Source organism: Balearica regulorum, chromosome 6, assembly GCF_011004875.1.
Source record: "Balearica regulorum gibbericeps isolate bBalReg1 chromosome 6, bBalReg1.pri, whole genome shotgun sequence".
Classification (NCBI taxonomy): domain Eukaryota; kingdom Metazoa; phylum Chordata; class Aves; order Gruiformes; family Gruidae; genus Balearica; species Balearica regulorum.
In genome coordinates this window covers 19,173,650-19,188,718 of record NC_046189.1, presented here as the reverse complement: position 1 = coordinate 19,188,718, position 15,069 = coordinate 19,173,650, and the positions used below count along the sequence as shown (strand labels likewise).

General features: G+C 37.9%; 1 protein-coding gene across 2 annotated transcripts in view; it reads right to left on the bottom strand.

The window, feature by feature from the left end:
- The window catches only part of CHN1 (chimerin 1), a 104,672-nt gene that overhangs the window by 50,754 nt on the left and 38,849 nt on the right, over positions 1–15,069 (bottom strand). For both annotated transcript variants that reach the window (XM_075756612.1, XM_075756611.1), the window contains exon 7: positions 1,120–1,408. In XM_075756612.1, coding sequence (XP_075612727.1) covers positions 1,120–1,408 — 289 coding nt within the window. The remainder of the gene's footprint in view (positions 1–1,119; positions 1,409–15,069) is intronic.

The window sequence follows — 15,069 nt, the reverse complement described above, 5'->3', positions numbered from 1 at the left end:
CCTCCTCTCTCTGTGGACTCTGCACAGAGCTTAGTTTCGCTGTAATAGCCACCTGTGTTGGAAATTGTCAGCGAGACCTTTCCTCCACCTCAAGAAAAACTGAAATCACAGACATATTTCTGATTGGAAAGACAAACAGATGATCCCAACTAAGGATAGCATTTCTTCTAAGCACTATGAGCGTATTAGATACTCCTAATGTAATTCTGAAGGTTGTGAAATCGGGGAGCATATCAGACTATTATACATGCATTAACACCTACACATATGTAAAAATACACTTTAGAAAGACTTTCATATGTCAGCTTTTCAATAAACAAAGTATTTCGTTTAACATGGTGGAATTTACATTATGTTTCCTCTTTAAGTTTAGTCTCTGTCACACAAATGAAGTTTCAGGCAGCTGCTTTGTCTGCCTGGTACATTCCCAACCTCCTTTAATTTTTCTATTTTCACCGGTTCTAAGACTTTTTTGTTGTTCGTTTTTCTTTTATAATCCAGGACACAGTTAGTTCTCAGCTGATACTGCAACTCTCTGAAGAGAGCAATCCTTCTTCATAAGTCTGGCTGAGGCCAAAAATAGCACTGTCAGCTTCTGACAGACTGAACTTAGCCAAGTGAAATGTTTTAACATTTTATCATCTTAATGAACAGGCTTATTTATAATGTGGACAGCTTTACTGTCATTGTATGCAGACTGCTGAATAGATTATGGAATGCATTTGTTTGGGGAATGCTGAATATATTAAGAAATATAATTTTTGACCAAAGGGCAGTTGTCTTAGCCACTGTAAACAATTTTAAGATGAAATATTCTTAGCCCATTTGAAATAAAGGAGTGACTTAACGGTAACATCTATAACTGAAAAAACCTGAAGAAAGGAACCTCACAATGATAAATAACTAACCTCCAAATCATAGAAGTTTGCAGTAAGAAATAGTTACCATTAAAAAACCCTATAACCAGTTTAAATATTACTATTAATGCAATACTAGAAATAAATATGTAGACTAAATATCTACAAGATACCTTTCGCACTTTATAGTAGAGGGAGAGGGTTAAAAGTACAAAATAAAAAGTCTAACAGAAAAAAAGAGTGTGGGTTAACAATTGCTTACCCTCTTTTCTGCTACCTCATCCTCTCCTGTAGACTCTTTGCCATCATGTTCATCTCTCAGGGCTGGCATATGTTTTTTGTGTGCTGGCTCTCTGTTTAAAGTTGTATATCCTATGTGTTCATAAATTGGATTTATTGTCATCTTGGCAATGTATTCAGCTGCCTTCGTTTCAATATAAAGAGTAATCAATCCATCTGTCACCAGGTCATGGATGGACTCAAAACGTTTCTCCCCAACAAAGTGCTTTCCATCGTAGTAGAGTCTGAAGTTTCTGGTTTGACTTCCAAATCTGCCTCAATGAAATGGGAAAGTTTTTTTTTTAAAGAACAGTAAGCAGAATAAAGAAGAGTAAGCAAGCCTTTGCAAACAATAAAAAACACTTTATCACTTAAAGCTGTTGACTATGCTCTGTCTCTGATCCAGACGAGAATGAAAAACTCTACTACTACTTAGCACAGATAGGAAGGAGAGATCAACAACAACTGCAGATAGATAGCCGAAACAGCGACTGTCCAAAACAGGAACTGTTTGTTCTCTTATTCTTTTAGCCTCTCCATTATCCCATGGAAAAACTGAAAATTACTTCACACTCTTTATGGCTTTTTTTAGTACTTTACTACTGCATCGCCGTAGTCAATTTGCTTGGCTCTGATATGAAGAGTTCTCATAATAGAGTCCTCTATTACAGTTGATCAATATGAAGTTTTGATGCTGTCTCGGACCTCTGCGCCCCTGCTTGCTTGCAGGAAGAGGCCATTCAGGGTTCAGCTGAGCTTCAGTGCCAACAATTACACTGAAGCAGAACCGCTGCCAGAACTGGAGCGGCACAGGACAAAATGGCACAAGGGCAAGCATTCTTTATTCCTGGCCAAAGGCCAAGGACTAACTCTTCAAGCTTTGTACAAAAGTCCTTCTGTGTTATGCTTGTTAAATCCTGAGCTTCAAGCAAATCTTTGTAATATACAGGATATATAACGCATAAGCTATCTGACGCTAGCAATTCTGCAGTTGGGGTGGAATAGGATTTCGATACAGGCTCTTAGCAACCATAAGAATGCCAATTTTACCTGAATATTAGCATATTTTCAAAAACTGTACTTTGCATCTGCAACAATTTGCTGCCTAAAAGGAATCTAAATGTGTGAAAACACACCAGTGTTTGCACTTGGCAACAACTAACGCACATCCTGCGGAGAAGACGGAAGCAAGAAGCTGCTTTCACAGCTCACTCCAGTGTTATTCCTTGGTCAGACAGCAGCAAGGGTGGCTGCTTGGGGTATTGGGCCCCCTTGTGAGGTCAGATCTGCCAAATAAATATTAAAAACTAAATTTGAAAGGATGGATTGCTTTCATTTTACAATCAAATGCTTCATAGGAGATGCTAAGGAACAAACTAAACACTGGTGCTTTGCTAAAGTGGCTCCTTCTCAATGGGGCCTCACCAAACAGGGGAAAGCATAATTTTAGACCTTCTCTCAGGTGAAATAGTGCACTCTTCTTGCAAATATGGGCAAAACCACTTGTTCTGTGATGTATGGTTTTTTTCCTTGTATTCTGAATCAAGATTCCACACCTTCCCATCCCTCTGTCAATAATCTGACAGTGACTGTAACTTCAGAAGCTGCTATTTTTACACAGTGCTCAAACATGAGGGAGCCTGCAGGAATCCACGTCCTGCTCAGTAAGAAAAGAGGACACGATGTGTCAGAACTACCTGGGCGTTTTACTGGAAATGAATTGGTATGTCTATGCATATTTTTATGCCACACAAACTAAAAGTTCAGTTTCACTGAATCAAACTGAAAAACAAGAAATTACAAGATGACAGAAAGAAGTGTATTTCTACCCAATGCTAATTTCATCACAAGATGCAATCCTAAGCGAACACAAGCCATTCAGAAAGTAGAAAGATAACGTGCTAAGTTACAGTAGAACAGGTAGGAACATGTTCGGGCTCATTCTTCACAGCATCTTTCTATTCAGCGTAGTACATGGCAAACAAGCTTTGACTATGAGCCATAATCCTTGCATACCCTCCACCGTCAGAGAAGTCAACACAAGCCAAGAGTGCTCAGCACTTTGCAGTGCCAAAGCGAGCAACCTTCACTGTCTTCTGCTCAGGGCAGTGGGAATAATGCACATGGTGCACATACAAGCACTGTGATGTTAAATTTTGACAGGAGAACCAAGTAAGTTTGAAGGTGACGAATAACGGGCCTTAAAAGACAATATGCAATAGGATTATTTTTATTAAGAGATGTAGCAGGTGAACTGCTGCTCTAATCAGTAACACATGCTCTGACAGTACTTATAGCAGAGTTTTATACAAGCTGAAGGTCACTTATCACTCTTAGCTTTCTAGAAGAGACAGTATTACACTAATCTTATCAAGAGAAGATAAGGCACAGTAAAGCTTCTCAGGGCGTAAGTACACATGGTGTCTTGATTTTAGTAACATCCTTCAGAGTCTAAAACAAAGTTCTGAAGAGCAAGATGGCCAAATACAGAGAACAAACAAAAGTTCTTAAAGGATTAATCCTATTCCCATGGGGGGCGAGTAGGTGCATGCTTCTACCCCAGCTATGTTTTACGGAGCGGTCCCTACACTGTACATCTGTTCAGGCTGCTGCACATAAAGTGTGTCTTTGAGGGATACTACAAGGAATACGATTCTCAACAGTACATAATCTTTATCCTGACCCACATTTCAGCACACAAGTATCTCAGAGACAATGTTCTATAGTTTTAATTCTTCAATAGCACCCCACGCCTAAACTCATCTCTCTCGTAAACCTCACAGAATGAAACGTCCTGCTGTATGGATCTGGGGAACTGCACATCAATTTGTTTTGGCATGTGTGGCCTTCCAGAGGTACATTCAACTATCTTGGTTTAAAATACATAAGGATCATTTACCAATTACCACTTAAAGAAAGGTATTTAGACAAACAAATTACTCTGCATCAGTCTCATAACCACTTGGATAAGGTGCTTGCCTATCAGCTGCAAGAGGTGAATATTGAATGGTTTGTCTTTATCTGATTTCCCATTTGTTCCAAATCAAACTTTCTTCTCTCTATTCATTGCTTATTGGATATGTTGTGGGGAAATGTATTGGTTTTTAAACAGAATCCTATTAGCAACAAGGAGGGAAAAAACCTCACAACCAAATCCCCACAAATCAATGAAACACCAATCTCTTACAAAGACTGTACCATCAATAACGTGTCTCAGAATCCTGTCTTATTTCTTTCAAACTCATTTAAATTTCTTTCTGACCACACGATGAAACTATTTTGATCAAATTGCAATACAAATGCAAACATACAAGTCCAATTGCAAATGATCAATTAAAATGTAATCTTCAGTCCTTGCAGTCTTACTTAATACTAAGGTTTAATTTTTTCCATTAGCAAGAATATTTCCTTATGTTTACTTTCTATAAAATTATTGCAGCCTAGTTAATTATACATCACCATGGCAACCATGTAGAGCCAAGATTTGATATTTCAACTTCCTGATGCTCTCTTCCTAAAGGCAAGCAGTAGTACCAGCTGTTTTTGTTTTTTTTTTTTAAAGAAATAGAAAGCAGGACACGGATAATGTATGTTCTCTTTTGGTTTAAACAGGGGAACATTAGATGTTTTTCCAAGAAAAAGAAATAGACCTCTGACATATCAAACAGTCTCATTGTGTCCATTGTGCATTTGTTTGCAAGCAGCAGGACTACAGATAAAAGACTTTTTTTCTTCCAAGTTGTCTGAAAAGCAATCGCTCTGTCTAGTCCCTTTGGTTGCCAGTGGGGCAGAGTGGATAACAACGTGGGAAAACGGACTAAATGGCAGAGCAAATGTGGCTAGTAATAAAGGACTGAGGAGCTGAATTAGGTATCATAGCAGGAGAGAGACAGGCTTCAGACTCAGCCACCTACTCTGTATGCAGCATTCACTGATGAAACAAAAGGAAGAAGTGAAGGACCGAGAGCCATCTGCACTTTCTTACCATCTAAGACGACGGATTTTACAGTCCACATACAGAATTGTACAGTAGCTATTCACCTCTTTCACAGGCTATTTTATGACGAGAAGAGGATCTAGACAAAGGCATTATTTAAAATGTGTGGCTGCAAACAGAGCACAAAGTTAACACCCCTTGGGGCTACTCATGTCCTCATTACCTTCAAGCATCTTCATACACTGAGCTGGGAAATCTTAAGTTCTGTACCTGTGCCTGAAGGTCACTTGGACGTAATCTTCCTGTTTTGCAGCCAGAAGGTAGAAGTCTCACTTAAAATTATGTGCCAGAATTTCAGCTCTAACTTCTGAAAACTCTCAACCAACGCTTAAGACTAGAGTCTTGACACTTTATAAAAAGCTACAGAAATATAAGCAATTTTGCAATCAGAAATGTTTCCTAATGATGTTCACGTGAAAGAAAACAAATTATTCTTCTTTTGCCCATTTCCTTGTCGAAGAAACACAAGTCATGCATGCTGCCAAAACCTCGTCTACATAGTTATCTGTTAAAGTCTCCAATTCCTGAGAGCAGCTCATTTTGGTTTGGTGGTTTGGGTTTTTTTAATTATTTATTGGTAATAACATTTCTGAGGATGGCCAGGGAATTGTGGAACTTGCCATCTTCCCAGAGTACCTGCCTGACAAATAGCATCATCTCCAAAACTTGTTTACAAGAAAACAATACTCATAAATGAAATCAAATGCATCAGAGATTGAAAGTAAAGGTGCATTTTATACAAGTGGAGACAAAAAATCCTCATTGTCTGATATGGGGGAAAGGTGGCAGAGTACAGTCACTATAGATTTCCCGTGCCATTTGGAAGGGCAGCATTGGCTGGCTGGCTGACTGTTGCTCGATGAAGATTAACTGGGTATAAAGTTATCCCTAAAACTTGATCAGACCCATGCAGTGGCTGAATACATGATAGTTTAGTTTATCATGGGAACAAACGTGGCATCCTTCAGAAAAGAAAACAGATCCCAGAGCTGGAACTGGAACTTGTCTACCCCATGCCAATGCAGACACAACCTTCAACTCACTCTCTCTAATCGGGATTAAGTGAAAAAAAATCAGAGCTGGTGCTGTATCGACAACAGCCTCCCAGCAGTCTCTCTCAATTGAGACTGAAGACTGTTTACCTGCATCACTGCCCAGACTTCCTTGTCCAAGAGGGAAAGAATATTGCACAAAGAGTGTGCTGCAAACAGCAGGCAGCGAGGACCACTTTCCTGTGGAGCACAAGCCCTGTCAGGGACAACACAAGTGAGAGACAGCTGCTCTGGGGCATCCGCAGTAGGGAACAGCTGCTGGAAACAACGAAGACTGAAAGTGTTATCAGCCCTTGGTACATGTAATGGTGTGTTTCACAAATAAATCTAACAAAATTGTAAGAAAAATCTTCTTTTGTCTCAATGTCTTCTTTTACTTTTAACAGCCGATTTTCACCATCTCAAACTCTGAACAACTGTCAGCTGCTATTAATATGCGGTAAGATCACTTAACACTTAAGATCACTCTTCATGTTCTTGATCAGTGATAGATCATTTGGTTCTGAAAAGCTCTTGTGCAAATGTATTACGTTTTCTTAGTACCATGCTTGCATGCCCAATTCCATTTAAACTTGATATAAGTCCCTGGAATTGATTTGATGATTGAATCAGAATCAATACTAATGTTTTGGGCAATATTTTACTGATTTTTCTACCTGATGAAACCTCCATGCTTCCTGGGAAAAGTCTCACTGTGGTTAGTGATTAAAACACATGTGAAGTCTATATACACATGGGAAAGCAGTAAAAGCCTGATATTTTCTCTTTAAATGAGAGCAGTATTTTGAAATCTATATCAACATGCCTGGAATAAACACCTTCTGGAAATGTTACTAGCAGGAACATTAGTAACTTTCAGAGTTTCATATTAAGCAAATAGTTATGTTTCTTTACCAAAAGTTTTGAAGAAGTGTTCTCCAAGAGTTAATTTTACAGTGCAACTTCATGCTACTGACAGCTTTGGTATTACTTTAAAGCAGAACAGTGTTTTAATTCCTCTAAGCTAAGGTATCAACCCTCATCAGTGCCTGCTCAGCAAACTTCAAAATGCGCATGCAAATTTTACTCTACGTATAACATTTTCATTTTAGGTCATACATGACATTGTTTTTCTGGTAAATTTAGAAGTAGAACAACATCAGATCTGTAACAGAAATTCCACTGCAATCATGCATACTACGGAGAGAGAACTGCCTTACCGTAATGCTCACACATGTTCATTTTTCTTTCACTTAACAGCGGCTTTTCCTACAAGGGTTTAAGTTATTCATGACTGTCACATTTCTTTTTTGCTTCTGCAGGTTTTCTCACACTAAAAGCAACTTGCTCTTATTTTATCTTACTAAGGCCATACTGATATTTTAATTCAGTATATCAAGGAAGCCTGAGTGGAAGACATCAAGTGAAAACTCAAAGAAAATGCTCTTATCATAAAATAGCTTTGCAAGTACAAAAAGGGTTTTTGGAGAGCAGTGTGGAAAAACATTTTTATTGTTGTTCCTGTTTGGGTTTTTTGTCTTTTAATGTACATTCTACAGGTTGTTGTTCAAGGTCTCAAAGTTTATATTAAAAAAAAAATATTTTAAAAATTTCCCTTAGATTAAAAATAACTACAGTAAGGTTTCTGTTCCAGACAGATTTTGTCAAATCTGATTTGCCTTAAGCCACTGTTAACCCCAACCTTACAATGCAAGTTTACTTAACTTACTTAAAGCTATTACACAATTTACTACTTACTTAAGTTGTTTTCTCAATGTATTCTACCTCTGATCTTCTAGTAATCACTCACCACTTTTTTGCAGTGAGATTAACCAATATACTCATCTTACTCTCTAAAAGTGTTTTTCCTCAAAGCTGCATTCCTTAACAATAAACAAGCATAAAAATGCAGAATGAAATGGTTCCTGCATACGCAATATGCACTGTCAAGATTTTTTGAGGGGCTACTAATGGCTCATCAATAAAGATCGATAGCTTTTCTATTACTATATTCTGTTTTTCTAAAATATAATTGCTTTCTTGGTGCAAGTGCAGCAGTACCTGGGGCAGATCTCAATGTATTACTGAAACTGTTAGAGTTTATTTACTCATCTCAAGTTATAAAAGAAAAAACAAAAGCTGGATTGTCTTCCTAGCACCTATCAAATCAGGAGGAACTATACTTAACTCAGCTGAGCTACATCAAGTATAAAAGACGGAGAAGGAAGAGGAAAACTGGGCCAGATAACATTTACTGCTGTCAGTTGGTTTAGTATTTGAATAATTCATAAATTTTTTGATGAAAACAATTATGAGATTAAACAACAATATGAGGCTATTGTGTGTTATTTTGAAAACATATTTATAAAGCATCCGTAGTACCTACAGCTGAAGGACTGCTTTGCTTATTGATGAAGCACAGGAAAAAAGTTGCTTCTCCAAACACAAAAATTTATAAATTATATGTATTTCAAAAGCATACAAAAGAAGAGGCCAACCAAAAGGACTAATGTGAAGATGTATTTCTAACTAGCATTTTCTAAAAGCAATAGAACAAAAAGGCATTCCAGTAGAACCTGTAGAAGACAGAAAAGCTATGCGTCCTTTTGCCAGCGGAGGGAACAGGGGAGGAGAGTGCAATGTATGCTACGTACACACAATTTAATTATCAACTGATTGCATCATAATTTGACTTTTTACTACTTCAACTCCAACAGTGTCTAGAAGCTTCAAACCAGGCAGACATTCTACACCATAAAAAAGCACAGTACAACACAGATTCCTGTTCAGGAGCTGTGACTGGGGGTACTCCTGAGAGATGGGGTACGACTTTCAATTTGTCTCAGCCATTTTTAAGAGATCCTAAACTTTTGTACTGAACAAGCATGTGAGGCAATATGGGAAAGAAAATATCCTCTCTAACAGAGAAATGAGGCATGGAAAACTTAAAAGCCTCAAGCCAAGTCATACGTGAAGCCAAGAAGCGAGCCCAGATCTTCTGAGCTCCACCACAGTGCCTCACCACAAGCCCAATGCCTCTACTGTGCACCAGATTACAGTAGATCTTTGTAGCGCAGCAGGAGCTATAGTTTAGAGGTGAAGGATGTGGCATAAAATGAACATGAGCTACATGCACTGAGTGCAGACAGCTCTTGGACAAGTTTCCAAAAAGTTCACGCCACCACCAGAGCAGAGAATTTTCCTCTGAGAAGCGCTGAACTTACACGAGCAGGAGAAGGACTGCAGCAAACTGAATTGCCAAAGATAAATTACGCTCTAGTCAAAAGAAAACAGAGCTGACAACAACAACAGATGGGAAGAGGAGGGAAGGAGAACAGGAACACAGCAAGACGACGTGAACCATAAGGAAAAAAGCATTCTAGTCTGTAGGAGGGCCTAGGTAGCCAGTTAATTACTCATTAAGGTTAGTAGCTATTTATTATTATTCTAAATACTTAAGTGAAGCCATCTCAGTAGTGCCCAGGTGCACTTACATAAGGCAGATGACACGCATGACACCTATGCTGTTTACTGGTAGCTGAAACTTCCACGTTATTGACAAAGTAACAGAGCATATTATTTAGCATGAAATTTTATATAGGAAAAGAAACTTCTTTTACATGGAAGATCATTTAAATAGAGGTGTAATTTTTTTACTTTACAACAGAAAAACAAGCTCCAAAATTTATCAGCACATTTTCCCCTGGGGCTAGCACTAGCTCATGTGATGGACCCAACTAACAGAACGACAGCTTTAGTTTCAGCAGAATTTAAGCCTTCATAAAAGAAATATTTGGCTCTTCACAAGGGGGGGGGGGGGGGAAGCCCAGCATATTAGCTGGCATACCTGTTGTATTAGCCTGTTACAACAGCTTTAAGCATGAACTGTTTCTTTCATCTAAAAAGAAGCCGCAGATACCTGAGTGGCCAATTTTTGAAACTCGCCTGAATTCTGTGCCTATGGCAATGTGACAGGCTAAGCCTGGGGGAGAAGGAGCCGTCCCTCCTCGAGGGCTTCAGCCGGCCACGGAGGAAGGAGCACTCTTGCCATTTCATGCAGAATAAAGAAAACTGATCAAAGCAAGTCAGGCTGAAACATATTTATCCCACAGCTAGGTTTGATCACATTTTGGAGTAATGCTATTCAACCCAGCTAAGCTTCAAAGTTGGTGTGTGTGCGTATACACATACGTATGTATAGTTTCCCAGGTTTTTCAGCTAGTGACCAAGGACTACTGTATAAATATTTTAGAAAGGTTTCTAGAAACTGAATTCAGTCCTTGCTACTGCCAAACACTGCATGTGCAAATCAGGTAAAAAAACAGACAGCTAGAAAGATATGCAAAGTTTATTCTTTAAAATGGTCTTTATAATTTTTTCCTACCAACTAACATACATGATGTCAGAATATTGTTACCACAGCAAAGTGAAGGGATGCAGTCAACTACTGTTTTGCTGGGCTCCTTCTGACTGCTTATATATCAGCTGTGGATTCAGGATAAACTATGATCAAATTTTGATATATTTGTAATTAAAAAAAAACTTAATCAAGCTATTATCACATCAAAAGTGGTTTCAAACAACTCTTCTTTCCCCAATTCCTCTCCCATGTCCCAGCCTGTACAATGAGGCTTTCCAGCAGAATACAGACACACAGTTTTAACCTCTGAATTCAAGAAGCCTTTTGCAGAAATTTACATGTGTAAGTTTTTTTAATTTTGTTGAATTTTACATGTGTAAGTAATCCCACAGCAATCAATGCATGTTCTGGAAGGGCACTACGCATGTGCCCCAAAAGAGCCCACTGAAAATAGGGCTACCAAAGCAACTGTCCTCTGAAATTAAAAAGGTTCATTTGCAGCATTATGCTCTAATAGCCTACCAATTATGTCACCTTTTAAAATATCAGTGGCTAGTTTCTTACTGCAATTTCATAATTAAAGGAGAGAACATGTGTATCAATTTCTTGCACAACACATGTATTTAGTCGACTAAACTAAGGATTACTAATTTCTGACATTTATTTTGCCTCAAGAATTCTCTCCTGATGCCACATGATCTTGAATGTGCCCTAGCCCCCAAACATAAAGAAAACATGACTCATAATCACAGCTAACATTATTACCTTTTTTTTTTTTTAATCATGCTGCAGAACCTTATTTCGATTCATTCTCAGTATCACAACAATAGAATTTGCAGGAAGGGAAACCATGGTAACCAACTAAACGTGCTACAGCAGATATCTGCTCAAAAGAACATGCAGTACCATCACACTTCAACGCCTACCACTAGTACAATCTCTACCCATTTCCTCTTTATCCTCATCCTAATTATTAAACAAGCTCTCGACCATAAAAGGCTACACTGCAAACCATGTCTTATGGTTACTGTCATTTGCTATAGGTCCTAGCATTAAGCACTGTACTACTCTTTTGCCAAATTTAAAAGCAGATCTAATACCTCCAGGAGTTAATTAGGAATTTTCAGTTCTTCTCATCCATTTGGAACATTTAATTAACATTACAATGTATTTGATATATTTTTATTGTCACGGAGACTCGCTGATATGTATGGACACACATATATACCTACAATAATTTTCTCTTGTAATTTTTTTTAAACCTCAGGGTTGCAAAAAATTTTCACTGGCATTCTCTGATTAATTAATTAGTAAACATTGATGAATTCTGCTGTGTGCCTTTTTTTTTTTTTTAAATAAGCTATGAGAAACATCCATGATTAAGTATAGACATTAAATATAGTAGGGTGCTGATTTGCTGCTCTCATTTGTGTTTATGCTTCATTCTCTTTTATCCGGTGTCTGAACTGATACAATTTAACAGGCCTTCTCAGGCTCTGAACATCAATTTTATTTGAAGGATAGCTCTGAATGTTAAGCCAAACTCACACACTTAAAAACAACATTTAAATTATCTTTTTCTTTTTCCCTAAGAACATACTTCTACCTCTGTTACAAATTCTGAGAAATTTGTTTTCTGAAAACAAAACTCCTTTTGTTTCAAATTTAGATTTAAAAGGTAGCCTATCTTAAATAAAAACTCATGATGCAAATTAATTGCACAATAATGGATGAAAGTAGACAAAAATAGCTCATCAGAAGATGATCAAAATGCAGCTTCTTATATAAATGGAAAGCAGATTTTACAGTAACTCACTGGCAACCTTAATGACTGAAAAGTTTTTTTGGGTAAGAATCACTTTTTCTACCTTATTAAGGAAGAAATATTCAAAATCTTCACTTTGAACTCAGTTAACTATTCTATAGCATTGCACTAAGAATATTTGATTGCCTAGGTTAAGCCTGCAAAAGCTATTATTTGTCCTGTCCTATATTTGGTCATTTAATCAATGTTAGGCTATATCTGTAGCTATTGCAGCTCAGGAACAAGATCTCTAGATTACTAAAGCTAGTTCTATAAAAACATCAGAGCCTAACGCTCCACAATGGTCAGAAATTCATTTAGAAAGGTTTAGAGAACAAAGAAAGAAAACTCCACGGTCCACTTAATCCTGAACAGGATGTGCAGTCCTGGACCCCTCCTCTCCAAAAGATCATCACAGAGTAATAGAAAGGCGCCGAGAAAGATGATGGAGATGATGAGGGGTATGGAACAGCTTCACTACAAAACCTGAATGTATAGCCTAGGACTCATCAACCTGTGAAGAAAACAGTAAGGGAGACGTAGGCGGCATGGAAAAGGTAAACGGAGATCAATTCTGTTCACTGTTTCTCAAATACAAAAACTAGAGAGCATCAAATAAAATTGCAAAATGGAATCTTCAAAAAAGGGATGCTGTTTCCCATAAAACCTGGTTAAGGCATGAAACTCACACAGACAGCAGTCTATGAGGGTTCCAAAATGTGCTCAGAAAGCCACTAGACAAAAATCAAAAAGCTCTCCATCAAAAGCCTGAAAAAATAGCAAAGATAACAATTCTGCTCAGAAGTCCATGAACAGCAAATTTTCAGAGGCTGGAAGAGCACACCAGAGAACTACTGCTACATGTTCATCTTGTTCTTATACTTTTCTTTAAATGTCTGCTACTAGTAGCTACCAAAGAGTAGATACTGGACTAGACTATGAACTGGTCCTTTGATCTGACCCAGTGTGTTCATAGTCAGAGAACTTGCTAATACAATAACAGAGATATATAACTGGGGAGAAGCTCTTTGCAAACAATTACCCAGATGTCTCCCCAGATCTACCCATTTTATGATGACTTAAGGCATCCCTTAGAGTAACTTAAAAAGTGAAATGCAGAAGAGCTGTGTTAGGAGTAGAACACTCCATAAAAGAACCTTCATGCACCAACTGCATTCGCATTCTGTGCATTTTGGCTGTAGTTGAAGGCTGTAGCATAGTGTGATTGTCCAATCTGTTCCAGATTTCACAAAAACATGTTTTTATAACTGTGAATTCTGTCTGCCTACAAAGGAGTTATGATTTGTGGTGTTAACAGTTTATTCTTTGTCTTCTAGAAAGATTAAGCTGTTTAACAAGTGGAAATCTTCACTGCAGAGCAAAGACAGACAATCTGAGCATCTCTGGAAGATACCCGCTGTAAGTACAGTCTAGAAGGGAATAAGCAATGAGGACAGAGACAGAACAAGAGATAATGTTGTTGTTTTCCCCCTATAACACAGCCGTCTGTGAGGTGATCATCTTTAAGAATTCCAGAAGAAGATAAATACCCACTTTACAAAGTTGAGCTAGGGTTCCTTAATCTCTATCAGATTTGCGACATAGAGGATGATGTATTCACAAATACAATGTCTGGGCAGTCATAATAAGGATTCTGAGTTCTATCTTTATCTCTCACCTAGCTTGCTTTGTAGCCAAAGTGTTTTTTTAGCATCTTTTCTAACTTCCAATTTAACTATGCTAGAAATTTTACCAATACAGCAGATACCTGATGTTGAAGTTGATTAAATAAACTGTAATATAAAATAAATAAATCAAACAACAAACATCAGGATATCTTCCTTCTTGAATTCTGAGGATGCAGTGCCTTCACCTAATTTGGAAACACCACACTAAAATATTAGACAAAACAGAACTACAATTGGAACTCAATTCAAAATAACTTCATCAATGGCTGGTATGAACATACCATCGAGATTTTAGACATCAGCTACAATAGCTGGTGGAATCAAGTGCAGCATTCAAATTGTTCCACGATGATTTGAGGAGTTGGCTAGTTTAGGTCCTCAGGACAAAGCACAAAAAGCTTTTTTTTTTTCCATTGCAGAATGAAGACTAGAAATATTTCATTACAGACACCTCATACCTTGTCACAGAAAGGGTTATGATCCTGTTTCACTAAACTGCTCTTCACAACTGGATGCACTGGGTTTTTCAGGATTCCCAGGCACACGGACACAAACGCAGGAAGAAGACGTCTGCCAGAGCTGGGCATGCTGTCGTCTGTATTACTGAATTGCCTGCCCCCAGCAGAAGAACCAGTAACTACAAGCCAGGAAACAACCCGGGTCTCAGTCTTGACAGTGGCTGATCCTACCCAATGTTTCCGCAAGACATTTAGGTCTCAATGAATTGGGATTTTATGACGCAATCACATTTCATAGGTAGTTTCTAATTTATCCTAATCACAACTGACAGACTGTCAAAGACAGACAAATCAAGCAACAAACATACACAGTGAGAGATAGATTGAGTAGATACACAAATACAGAGGGAACCAAATATTTATGTCAAGAGTCAATGGGTACCCTCAAGCATCTAAATTTTACTCAACATTTTCCACTCGTTTTCCCAAGCATGTCTGAAAACATGGATATTCCATTTTATGTTTTGTCATTATGTTATTTATTGCAGGATTAGAGCACGTCTTCAGCATTTCTGAGTTAACTTTGTAAAATGCT